The sequence below is a fragment of the Erythrolamprus reginae genome, chromosome Z (assembly GCF_031021105.1).
Source record: "Erythrolamprus reginae isolate rEryReg1 chromosome Z, rEryReg1.hap1, whole genome shotgun sequence".
Lineage (NCBI taxonomy): Eukaryota > Metazoa > Chordata > Lepidosauria > Squamata > Dipsadidae > Erythrolamprus > Erythrolamprus reginae.
In genome coordinates this window covers 120,460,673-120,473,252 of record NC_091963.1, presented here as the reverse complement: position 1 = coordinate 120,473,252, position 12,580 = coordinate 120,460,673, and the positions used below count along the sequence as shown (strand labels likewise).

Sequence of the window (12,580 nt, the reverse complement as noted above, 5' to 3'; positions counted from 1 at the left end):
TGCAAATTAGTTTCCCAGTTGTTTCATGTTTGTTTGATATGGGGGGGAAGCAGTTTTTTATTTGTTTTTTTCAAGTACATATTGGTGGTATACATATTTATATACATACTAGTAAAAGAGAAACATTAGGACAGGGAACGGAAGACACTCTGGTTATTCACTCCCCTTACTGACCTCTTAGGAATCAGGTCAACAGTGGTCTAAGGGTAGTTTTGGGGGTTAGGTGATATTAGTGTCTGGTAGTGAGTTTCATGCATCAACCACTCGCGTTATAGTCGCATTTCCTACAGTCGAGTTTAGAGTGGTTTACTTTAAACTGTTGTGTGCTTGAGTGTGGTTGAAGCTGAAATAGTCACTCATTATATTCCTGAGCCTGAACACATTTACATAGCTTTATTTTCAAGATTTCTTCTGCCACTTTCTTGTAATGAGCCTCCCACTATTAGTATTAACATTTCAGAATTTATATACACGAATCCTCAATTTACGATTGCAACTGAGCTCCAAATTTATGTTGCAGAGGTGTTTTAAGAGAATTTTGCCCCATTTCACTACCTTTCTTACCATAGTTGCTAAGTGAACCAGTGCAGTTAACTTAGTAACATGACTGTTAAGTGAACCTGGCTTCCCCATTGGCTTTTTGCTGAAGATTGCAAAAGGTCTGATCTCAGGACACAGTAACCTTTATAAAACATGAACAAGTAGTCAAAGCGAAATACAGTACCTGGGTTTTGATCATGGGCATGCTGCAGTGATATGAAAAACAGTCGTCACTTTTTTCAGTGCCATTGTAACTTTTACTGTTACTAAATAAACTATCATAAGAATTATATATTTGTTTTCTACTGTCACATATTGCTCCAACTTAAACAGCGAAAACATTTGGAAACTTTCTCAGAAAATTGGGGACTTTGAGTGCTTCAAATGCTACCCCCCCCCTTTTTTTCTTTTGTCTAAGTTCATTTAGGGAGCCCAGCTACATGACAAATTATGTAGCCAATCTTAAAAGCTCTTGATGCCAATCAAGTAAAATTGATTTGTACTTGTGAGAAATTACTACAATTCATTCTAGGATTGTAGGTTGAACTATGAAGGGACAAAACTATCCCAAAAAGAAATGGAAATGAATTTGATACCCTTGTCAAGGAAATTATAATATAAACACGCCTGAAAGCACAATAGATTTATTTGACCAAGTTTATTACAGCTTATTCTTTTGATCCACTGGAGGCAGTTTTCCATTTATGACAATCGAGACCAGTGGTGGGCTCCTGTGGGTACAATTAATGGCGGCACTCTGTGGCTCTTGCACACAAGCATGGGACCGAGCAAAATCTTGGATGGGGACGCATGTGCATGCACATGCAAGGAAGCAAAAAACTTCACTGAAACGCACGTAAATGGGGGGTCCCTGTGCAAGATTTTTCTGCCTACAAAGGTGCAGGAAGCAAAATTGCATTAGTCCGCCAGATCCACAGAGCACGCAAGTAGCTGTATCAGCAGGGAGCCACCACTTATTGGGATGTTTCAGATGTCAAGCATAGCAGTTGTAAAGTGAATGAGCCTTGATTTTATCTTTTTTGCCAGGTTTGTAAAGCAACTCACATTTAAGAGGATAGTATCTTTAAATGAATCTTGATTTCCCTCAGCAGTGAAGGCCACATGACAATCACGACCCTTGGATTCTGCAGCTATTGTGAATGTATTACCTGTTACCAAGTGCCAATATGTTGAGTATGAAACTGACTGTAGTTAAGTACAAAGATAATGAGTAACTTTTTTCAGAGTTATTGGAGGACTACCTGTAGGCAAACCTTCCCATGGATATGCCAATCTCTGTCACTCATAATATTCTGCCAATATTTTATCATTCAATTTCCCATCTGGAAGGGAAGGGGGTAGTTCAGCATAATGAACGGGATTTTGCCATACAATTTTATCCTGTACACTAAAGTTCTTTGGTTGAATTACTGCCAAACTATATGGCAAATATCCCCTATAAGTACAAATTTAGGGATGAAATATTAACTAAATTTCTAAATATACCAAATATTTTTAATTTCTAGGATAGCTGGTATTTTCCATTTTGGAAATACTCTCCACATTTGCTTTAGCAGGCCTTCACACTAACCTGCTAGTTCCCACAGCAATTCTTAAGAATTCACAATTTAATAAATGTAATGTCCTATTGTGATCTTTTGAGGCTTTCTCCGAAACTGTTCTTTCCATTTCTAGCACTACTTCCATGTTTTAGTAAATAAATAAAAAACCTTCAGTTAACTTTTTTTTTAAAAACTTCTTAGCATCGCCTCTCCCACCAAGTCTTGTGATCCACAAATTTTACCCCATTTGCCCATATGAAATATTTGTATCCTAAAATCAATTTTTGCCTTAGCCCTCTCATTTCCACTTGCCCGCATTTTTATATACTTATAGTTTAATTATAATGATATTACATGTATAATTTCATCAACTTGCTTTTAATTTATTAAGGAATAATTTGAAATTATTTGAAATGCATGATAGAAACATAGAAACATAGAAGACTGACGGCAGAAAAAGACCTCATGGTCCATCTAGTCTGCCCTTATACTATTTCCTGTATTTTATCTTACAATGGGTATGTTTATCCCAGGCATGTTTAAATTCAGTTACTGTGGATTTACCAACCACGTCTGCTGGAAGTTTGTTCCAAGGATCTACTACTCTTTCAGTAAAATAATATTTTCTCATGTTGCCTTTGATCTTTCCCCCAACTAACTTCAGATTGTGTCATCAAGTTGAAAAAGACTATCTCCACATCAAGTTATGACTCTGTACTTACATTAACTGTAAGAACACTTGCTGGAGTTTTGAGAAACCATTCTTTGTTCACTTTATTTCCTTTTATTCTGAAGTCAAAATGGAAAAAACAGCTTTTTGTGTGTGCTGCTTTTACACAATCGCAATTCTAGCATATTTGTTGCAGGGGTTTTTTCCCCACCAGTATGAATTGCACTTGGAGATCTCAAGTCAGGAATTTCAGTTTTTCATTTAAAAAGAAATCTTGTTGGTTTTCTGTGTAGTTAATATGTTGCTTTAATCTTTTAAGAAACAGAATGAACTTAACCAAAATAAAGTTAAGTCTAGTTTATGTCTTTAATCCAAATATGCACAGAAAAGATTCTCAATTTAATTTGGTTAATTCCACAAAAGATGAGAAGCCAGAAACACTGGAGTATACATCTCAAGACGGATAAATTGGGAAAATGGTAATTATAAGGTTAAACACAAAAGCACAGAGTGATCTAATCAAACGTCATTTAAGCATGGCATCATAATATGAAGGCAGACTTGATTACACTTACAAACCAAATTATTATCTCTCAGGTAATAGCAACCCCCTTACAGTAATAGTTATGAAATGTTTCCAAACTAACAAGACACAGAAGTTGTAAACATCATTTATTTTTTGAACATGAAAGAAGCCAAGTTTATACATAAGCAAGTGAAAACGTCTCTTAGGACTAGGAAAAATAAACTACTGGGCCAGAAAACGTTTGAAGCAATGTAGAGCCAGAAAGGACAGCTACATGGAAGGAACATGTGGGCTTAAAAAAATCAAACAACTATAGAAACAGACATGACCTCTCTTCTCTTGAGCAAACAAAACTAAAAGCAAAAAAAAATCCCATTTTCAGTGAAAGCAATTACCACTTGAGAAGAAAGCTGTCATAGCGAGCCAACTGTTGCTTTTGTGAACTGTCCATCCAGGCTGGCACCACAATTAAGAAGTTCACAAATTATGCTAAAACATGTTCTTTACCTTCTTATGCTTATTATTAAGACTGATCTTGAGTCTCAGAACAAGTCGTTTTGTTTTTTGTAAAATTTTCAAAAAAATCAATAAAATTTTATTTTTTTTAAAAAAAGAACAAGTCATATCTAAAAAACCTCACCAAGAGAAGTCAAGTATATTTGAAGAGGCAGTGCTTCCTTTTTTGGGAATTCAATAACAGCTTTTTCCTCAGCGGTTTAAAAAAAATAATCTCTACAGCCGTGATGGCGAACCTATGGTACACGTAGCCATGTCGCCTGGCACAAGTGGCATTGCCCATTCCTCTTCCAGGTTTCTGGTGCGCATGCATTTGTAATGATCAGCTGACCTCTGTGCATGCTGCAGTGCTGGAAACTGGAAGAGTTGGTCTTCCATTTCCCGGCATAAGAATGCCAGCCAGCCAGCCAGCCGATTGTCGCACACGCATGCATGCCAGTAACCAGAAGAATAACTCACAGGCACGCATATGCGCTCCAGAAACCAAAAGTTCATTTTCCAGCACGTGCATGCCCTCTGGGCAGCTTCTCTTCCGGGATGCAGCCCCAATGAACGTGTTCTTCCTTTTCGACACTCGGTTCCAAAAAGGTTCGCCATCAGTGCTCTATAGTGTTCCTACTAAGAGCAAAAAGAAGTCTAATTGGATAGCAATTATTAGCTCAATTTTAATAATTGCTATTACTGTATCAAAACAAAAAAAAAATCAAAACAAGGATATTAAATCTGCCAAACAAACAAAAAACTGGGGGAGACGTTCAAATCTGTATATCCTTTAAGTAGTGATTTTACGGCAAAGCAATTTTAAGATGTAGATAATCCCAGTTTTATCCCTTGGCGAAAATTTGATAAAATGTTAGGGAACCTCTATATTGTTCCCATTAGGACAGTTCTTTTATAACCTTATCTAAGCCAATATTTCTCAACCTCAGCAACTTTTAGGTGTATATGGACTCCATAATTTCCAGAATTCCCCAGTACCATGCTAGCTGGGAAGTTACCTAGGTTGAGAAACACTGATCTAATCAGTCAAGATCTACAATAACTCTCCAAAAAATTTTTTTAAAAAGGGGGGCGCAGAAAAGGACGAGGGGGGGGGCAAAAAGAGTAGAGGGGAATGGGTAAGAGTAGGATAAAATTGGCAGCTCCCTCATTTAGTCTCCATGGAATGGTGGTCCATTGAAAAAAGTAACCTTTTAGCTTGCCTTTCCCTCATCCCCACTGCTACTATCAGCCTTAGAAGACATGGCCTCACCCTGATCAGTGACCGGGGAAACACGGAAAGCAAGAGTGTTTTCTTTTTGTGGTTCATCAATGTTGATTGGCTCACGCAGGGCTGAAAATTTTCGGTCACCAAACACAGCGCTCAGTTTGGCTTCAAAGAAGCGTTGCAGAACAATGATGGACTGAACATCCTCCTTATCCTAAAAAGTTATTTTTAAAAAAGAGGGAGGGGGGAGTAAAACATTTAGAATCCTGCCCAATTGACACTACCAGCCAAGATCAGTGCAAACAGAATATGCCACATGTTGCCAGATCTCATACATCCTGAAGTACATAACACGTATTTCATCAAAATCAGCAGTTATGGCTACTGCCAGAACTAACCCCTTGCAAACAGATGCAGTAGCATGTTTGATATTTTAATCCTTATATTCAACTGAATATTCTAAATGGCCAACAAATAAGAAGATAAATTACCAAATAATTTGCATTACAAAATGTAATAGGAATTTGGGTACAAAATTATAAAACATGATTTTAAAAAACGATTGAGAAGGAATTAGATCTTCTCTACAGTGGAGGGGGGGGGGGAGATTATACAATTCTTGGGAAAGGACAGTGGTACCTCTACTTGCGAATTCGTTCCATGATCAGGTTTGTAAGAAGAAAAGTTCGTAAGAAGAAGCAATTTTTCTCATAGGAATCAATGTAAAAGCGAATAATGCCTGCAACCCCATTAGGAAAAAAATATAAAAGCTCGGAATTTGGGTGGCGGGAGAAACAGGGACCATGTGGCAGATCGGAGAAGGTTTGCATTCAAACACCCTCCGCTTTCCCCAACTGGCTCCCCTTTCTCGCATGTCCACGGCACCGGGCTTCCGCCAAGCAGCCGAGGTCCTTCGTTTCCACAGGCGGCTTTTCCTCCCAGAAGAGTCTCCGGCGCCCTTCATCTTCACGAGCCTGCTTCAGTTCATGGCTTCCCAGCGTTGGGCAAAAGATCTCCCGCAGCCTCCATGAGAAGAAGAGTCCGAGAAGAGGGGAAAGGAGGAAAAGAAGAAAGAAAGTGCCGCCACCAAGTCAGCCCTTTCTGCTACCAAGTCTGGTAAGGGGAGGGGAATCAAAAAACTTCAAAATTTTAAGGCTTTTTTAAAAAAAAGTGGCGAGCAGAGAAAGTGGCAGTGAGAGGGGAAAGTGGCGAGTGGGGGCAGAGGTGAGAGGGGAAAGTGGCAGTGAGAGGGGAAAGTGGCAAGTGGGGGCAGAGGTGAGAGGGGAAAGTGGCAAGTGGGGGCAGAGGTGGTGAGAGGGGAAAGTGGCAAGTGGGGGCAGAGGTGGTGAGAGGGGAAAGTGGCAGTGAGAGGGGAAAGTGGCGAGTGGGGGCAGAGGTGGTGAGAGGGGAAAGTGGCAGTGAGAGGGGAAAGTGGCGAGTGGGGGCAGAGGTGATAGGGGAAAGTGGCAGTGAGAGGGGAAAGTGGCGAGTGGGGGCAGAGGTGAGAGGGGAAAGTGGCAAGTGGGGGCAGAGGTGGTGAGAGGGGAAAGTGGCAGTGAGAGGGGAAAGTGGCGAGTGGGGGCAGAGGTGGTGAGAGGGGAAAGTGGCGAGTGGGGGCAGAGGTGGTGAGAGGGGAAAGTGGCAGTGAGAGGGGAAAGTGGCGAGTGGGGGCAGAGGTGAGAGGGGAAAGTGGCAGTGAGAGGGGAAAGTGGCAAGTGGGGGCAGAGGTGGTGAGAGGGGAAAGTGGCAGTGAGAGGGGAAAGTGGCAGTGAGAGGGGAAAGTGGCAAGTGGGGGCAGAGGTGGTGAGAGGGGAAAGTGGCAGTGAGAGGGGAAAGTGGCGAGTGGGGGCAGAGGTGAGAGGGGAAAGTGGCAGTGAGAGGGGAAAGTGGCGAGTGGGGGCAGAGGTGAGAGGGGAAAGTGGCAGTGAGAGGGGAAAGTGGCGAGTGGGGGCAGAGGTGGTGAGAGGGGAAAGTGGCAGTGAGAGGGGAAAGTGGCGAGTGGGGGCAGAGGTGGTGAGAGGGGAAAGTGGCAGTGAGAGGGGAAAGTGGCAAGTGGGGGCAGAGGTGCTGAGAGGGGAAAGTGGCAGTGAGAGGGGAAAGTGGCGAGTGGGGGCAGAGGTGAGAGGGGAAAGTGGCAGTAAGAGGGGAAAGTGGCAAGTGGGGGCAGAGGTGGTGAGAGGGGAAAGTGGCAGTGAGAGGGGAAAGTGGCGAGTGGGGGCAGAGGTGGTGAGAGGGGAAAGTGGCAGTGAGAGGGGAAAGTGGCGAGTGGGGGCAGAGGTGGTGAGAGGGGAAAGTGGCAGTGAGAGGGGAAAGTGGCAAGTGGGGGCAGAGGTGGTGAGAGGGGAAAGTGGCAGTGAGAGGGGAAAGTGGCAGTGAGAGGGGAAAGTGGCGAGTGGGGGCAGAGGTGAGAGGGGAAAGTGGCAGTGAGAGGGGAAAGTGGCGAGTGGGGGCAGAGGTGAGAGGGGAAAGTGGCAGTGAGAGGGGAAAGTGGCGAGTGGGGGCAGAGGTGGTGAGAGGGGAAAGTGGCAGTGAGAGGGGAAAGTGGCGAGTGGGGGCAGAGGTGGTGAGAGGGGAAAGTGGCAGTGAGAGGGGAAAGTGGCAGTGAGAGGGGAAAGTGGCAAGTGGGGGCAGAGGTGGTGAGAGGGGAAAGTGGCAGTGAGAGGGGAAAGTGGCGAGTGGGGGCAGAGGTGGTGAGAGGGGAAAGTGGCAGTGAGAGGGGAAAGTGGCGAGTGGGGGCAGCGGCGGTGAGAGGGGAAAGTGGCAGTGAGAGGGGAAAGTGGCGAGTGGGGGCAGAGGTGGTGAGAGGGGAAAGTGGCAGTGAGAGGGGAAAGTGGCGAGTGGGGGCAGAGGTGGTGAGAGGGGAAAGTGGCAAGTGGGGGCAGAGGTGGTGAGAGGGGAAAGTGGCAGTGAGAGGGGAAAGTGGCAAGTGGGGGCAGAGGTGGTGAGAGGGGAATGTGGCAGTGAGAGGGGAAAGTGGCGAGTGGGGGCAGCGGCGGTGAGAGGGGAAAGTGGCAGTGAGAGGGGAAAGTGGCGAGTGGGGGCAGAGGTGGTGAGAGGGGAAAGTGGCAGTGAGAGGGGAAAGTGGCGAGTGGGGGCAGAGGTGGTGAGAGGGGAAAGTGGCAGTGAGAGGGGAAAGTGGCGAGTGGGGGCAGAGGTGGTGAGAGGGGAAAGTGGCAGTGAGAGGGGAAAGTGGCGAGTGGGGGCAGAGGTGGTGAGAGGGGAAAGTGGCAGTGAGAGGGGAAAGTGGCGAGTGGGGGCAGAGGTGGTGAGAGGGGAAAGTGGCAGTGAGAGGGGAAAGTGGCGAGTGGGGGCAGAGGTGGTGATAGGGGAAAGTGGCAGTGAGAGGGGAAAGTGGCAAGTGGGGGCAGAGGTGGTGAGAGGGGAAAGTGGCAGTGAGAGGGGAAAGTGGCGAGTGGGGGCAGAGGTGAGAGGGGAAAGTGGCAGTGAGAGGGGAAAGTGGCGAGTGGGGGCAGAGGTGGTGAGAGGGGAAAGTGGCAGTGAGAGGGGAAAGTGGCGAGTGGGGGCAGAGGTGGTGAGAGGGGAAAGTGGCAGTGAGAGGGGAAAGTGGCGAGTGGGGGCAGAGGTGGTGAGAGGGGAAAGTGGCAGTGAGAGGGGAAAGTGGCGAGTGGGGGCAGAGGTGGTGAGAGGGGAAAGTGGCAGTGAGAGGGGAAAGTGGCGAGTGGGGGCAGAGGTGGTGAGAGGGGAAAGTGGCAGTGAGAGGGGAAAGTGGCGAGTGGGGGCAGAGGTGGTGAGAGGGGAAAGTGGCAGTGAGAGGGGAAAGTGGCGAGTGGGGGCAGAGGTGGTGAGAGGGGAAAGTGGCAGTGAGAGGGGAAAGTGGCGAGTGGGGGCAGAGGTGGTGAGAGGGGAAAGTGGCAGTGAGAGGGGAAAGTGGCGAGTGGGGGCAGAGGTGGTGAGAGGGGAAAGTGGCAGTGAGAGGGGAAAGTGGCGAGTGGGGGCAGAGGTGGTGAGAGGGGAAAGTGGCAGTGAGAGGGGAAAGTGGCGAGTGGGGGCAGAGGTGAAAGGGGAAAGTGGCAGTGAGAGGGGAAAGTGGCAAGTGGGGGCAGAGGTGGTGAGAGGGGAAAGTGGCAGTGAGAGGGGAAAGTGGCAAGTGGGGGCAGAGGTGGTGAGAGGGGAAAGTGGCAGTGAGAGGGGAAAGTGGCGAGTGGGGGCAGAGGTGGTGAGAGGTGAGAGGGGAAAGTGGCAAGTGGGGGCAGAGGTGGTGAGAGGGGAAAGTGGCAGTGAGAGGGGAAAGTGGCGAGTGGGGGCAGAGGTGAGAGGGGAAAGTGGCAGTGAGAGGGGAAAGTGGCAAGTGGGGGCAGAGGTGGTGAGAGGGGAAAGTGGCAGTGAGAGGGGAAAGTGGCGAGTGGGGGCAGAGGTGGTGACAGGGGAAAGTGGCAGTGAGAGGGGAAAGTGGCGAGTGGAGGCAGAGGTGGTGAGAGGGGAAAGTGGCAGTGAGAGGGGAAAGTGGCGAGTGGGGGCAGAGGTGGTGAGAGGGGAAAGTGGCAGTGAGGGGGGAAAGTGGCGAGTGGGGGCAGAGGTGGTGAGAGGGGAAAGTGGCAGTGAGAGGGGAAAGTGGCGAGTGGGGGCAGAGGTGGTGAGAGGGGAAAGTGGCAGTGAGAGGGGAAAGTGGCGAGTGGGGGCAGAGGTGGTGAGAGGGGAAAGTGGCAGTGAGAGGGGAAAGTGGCGAGTGGGGGCAGAGGTGGTGAGAGGGGAAAGTGGCAGTGAGAGGGGAAAGTAGCGAGTGGGGGCAGAGGTGGTGAGAGGGGAAAGTGGCAGTGAGAGGGGAAAGTGGCGAGTGGGGGCAGAGGTGGTGAGAGGGGAAAGTGGCAGTGAGAGGGGAAAGTGGCGAGTGGGGGCAGAGGTGAGAGGGGAAAGTGGCAGTGAGAGGGGAAAGTGGCAAGTGGGGGCAGAGGTGGTGAGAGGGGAAAGTGGCAGTGAGAGGGGAAAGTGGCAAGTGGGGGCAGAGGTGGTGAGAGGGGAAAGTGGCAGTGAGAGGGGAAAGTGGCAAGTGGGGGCAGAGGTGGTGAGAGGGGAAAGTGGCAGTGAGAGGGGAAAGTGGCGAGTGGGGGCAGAGGTGGTGAGAGGGGAAAGTGGCAGTGAGAGGGGGCAGCGGTGGCAAGTGGGGGCAGCGGTGGCGAGGGAAAGCAGCAGCGAGAGGGGAAAGCGGCAGCAAGAGCGGAAAGTGGCAGAATAGTCCAAGGAGAGATAAGAATGAAAAAAATAAATTAACAAAAAGTTACCTTGCAAGACGTGACAACTTGCTGGAGGTAGGTGCTTGAGCGATGGGAGGTGGGAGCATCCTCACTTTTGTTAAGCCTACGTTTTTTTTCTTTAAGTTTTTTTTCTTTAAGTCCAGCACTCTGAAGGGGGCGATTAACTAAAAGCGTATCGAGAGTTTTCTTACTTCTCCCCCCCAAAATGTTTCTAAAGTGCATAAGGCACGTGTCATTCAAAAGGTCTGTCGCACGAACTGTCGCAACTTTTTCTGGATGTTTCTTTTCAAGAAAGTCACGCAATTTCTCCCACATCGACAGCATTTCTTTAATATCCCCTGGGGCTATTCCCTCCTCCTCCTCTTCAGCCGTTTCTTCCTCCCAAGCATTCAACACCTCCGAATGCTGCTGCAGCTCCTTCAACTCCTCCGTCGTCAGCTCCTGACTATGCTCCTCTACGAGGTCATTGATGTTGTCTTCATTAACCTCCAGGCCCATGGATTTTCCCAAGAACACAATTTCTTCAAGGATGACGGTCTCAGCCGGCTCAAACCCCTCAAATGTTCTGTCAGACACAGCTTCAGGCCACAGTTTTTTCCAGCCAGAGTTCAGGGTCCTCCTCGAAACCCCCTGCCAGGACAAATTGATGAAACTGATGCAGGTGGCAATGTTGTAATGATCCTTCCAGAACTCTGGAAGGGTGAGATTGGTGCTTTCTGTCACCTCGAAGCACCGCTTGAAAAGGTGCTTCGTGTAAATTTTTTTAAAGTTGGAAATCACCTGCTGGTCCATGGGCTGAAGGAGAGAGGTGGTGTTGGGTGGCAAGAAGAGTACGTCTATAAACTTGAATTCCTTGAGAAGGTCATCTACGAGGTTTGGGGGATGGGCGGGAGCGTTGTCCAGGACAAGAAGGGCCTTGAGGGGCAAGTTGTTCTCCTGCAGAAACTTCTTGACAGTGGGGCCAAACACCAGATTAACCCACTGGACAAAAATATTCCTGGTGACCCAGGCCTTTGGGCTTGACCGCCACAGCACCGGAAGAGTTTCCTTTGTCACCCTGTGCTCCTTAAATGCTTGCGGGGTTTCGGAGTGGTAGACAAGGAGAGGCTTCACCTTACAGTCCCCACTAGCATTGGCGCACAAGGCAAGAGTCAGTCTATCTTTCATAGGCTTGTGACCAGGCATCTTCATCTCCTCTGCCGTGGTGAAGGTCCTCCTCGGCATCTTTTTCCAGAAGAGGTCTGTCTCGTCGCAGTTAAAAATTTGCTGCGCGACATAGCCTTCTGCGGCAATGAGTTTGGCAAATGTGACCACAAATTCTTCCGCACATTTGTCTGAACTTGCAGCCTCACCCTGCCTCACGACGGAGTGGATGCCAGTCCTCATCTTAAATCTTTCAAACCATCCCCGACTTGCCTTGAAAGACCCTTCTAGTATGTCAACCTCCGAGGTCCCAGGCATATTCTTCACCAAATCCCGGTAGATGACTCGAGCCTTTTCTCGAATAATGCTCTCGCTCACGGAATCTCCTGCGAGCTGTTTATCTTGCAGCCATATCAGCAGCAGCTTCTCCATCTCGTCGTTAACATTGGAACGTTGCTTAGATAGTATTGACAATCCCTTGGCTGGTTTTAAAGCCATTAGAACCTCCTTCTGCTTCAGAATGGTGCCAATCGTGCTCTTGTTCCGGCCATACTTCCTCGCGAGGTCGACAACACGCATGCCTTCGCCATACTTCCTGATGATTTCAAGTTTCAAATCGATAGTCATCGCCCTCTTCCGATTACCCTTGCCGCTTCTTACAGTAACCTTCTTAGGAGACATGATTGATGATTGCTTTTGATTGTTTTTTTTAATTGGTTTTTTAAAACACAATTCTATGTAACTACCACCACAAACAAGAAACGCGCCAGGATAAACACAGGAATGGCTGACCGAACGGTAGAGACACCTGATGCGCTCTGAAAGAGTCATGCAGTGGCCAGGAAATTTTTCTGGGCTCGGGTTCATAAGTGGAAAATAGTTTGTGAGAAGAGGCAAACACCTGGTTCATATCTAGAAAAGTCCGCAAGTATAGGCATTCACAGGTAGAAGTACCACTGTACTTTATATTGCCAAGGAATGTTACATGTAAATGTGTGCCTAATTAATGGGTCAGTGGCCTATAAAAGTTTCTAAGAGCCAACCTTGCTTAGCATCTAGACAAGCTCATAATATAACAGGCTATCCTTCAAATAGTCTCAATAAGTCTTAAAATTAGATATGGAAAGCAACTGGCAACCATAGAAACCTTTCAACACAGGAATTATGCAATATCATTATGATGCACTAAGTGCTTGCCTAACT

At 47.4% G+C, this 12,580-nt stretch overlaps 1 protein-coding gene across 1 annotated transcript in view; it reads right to left on the bottom strand.

The window, feature by feature from the left end:
- Positions 1 to 3,119: 3,119 nt before the first annotated feature.
- The window catches only part of TRIM28 (tripartite motif containing 28), a 45,149-nt gene continuing 35,688 nt past the window's right edge, over positions 3,120 to 12,580 (bottom strand). Inside the window, 1 exon segment of the mRNA XM_070727950.1 lies at positions 3,120 to 5,235. Within this exon segment, the coding sequence (XP_070584051.1) occupies positions 5,008 to 5,235 (228 nt within the window). The 3' untranslated portion in view covers positions 3,120 to 5,007.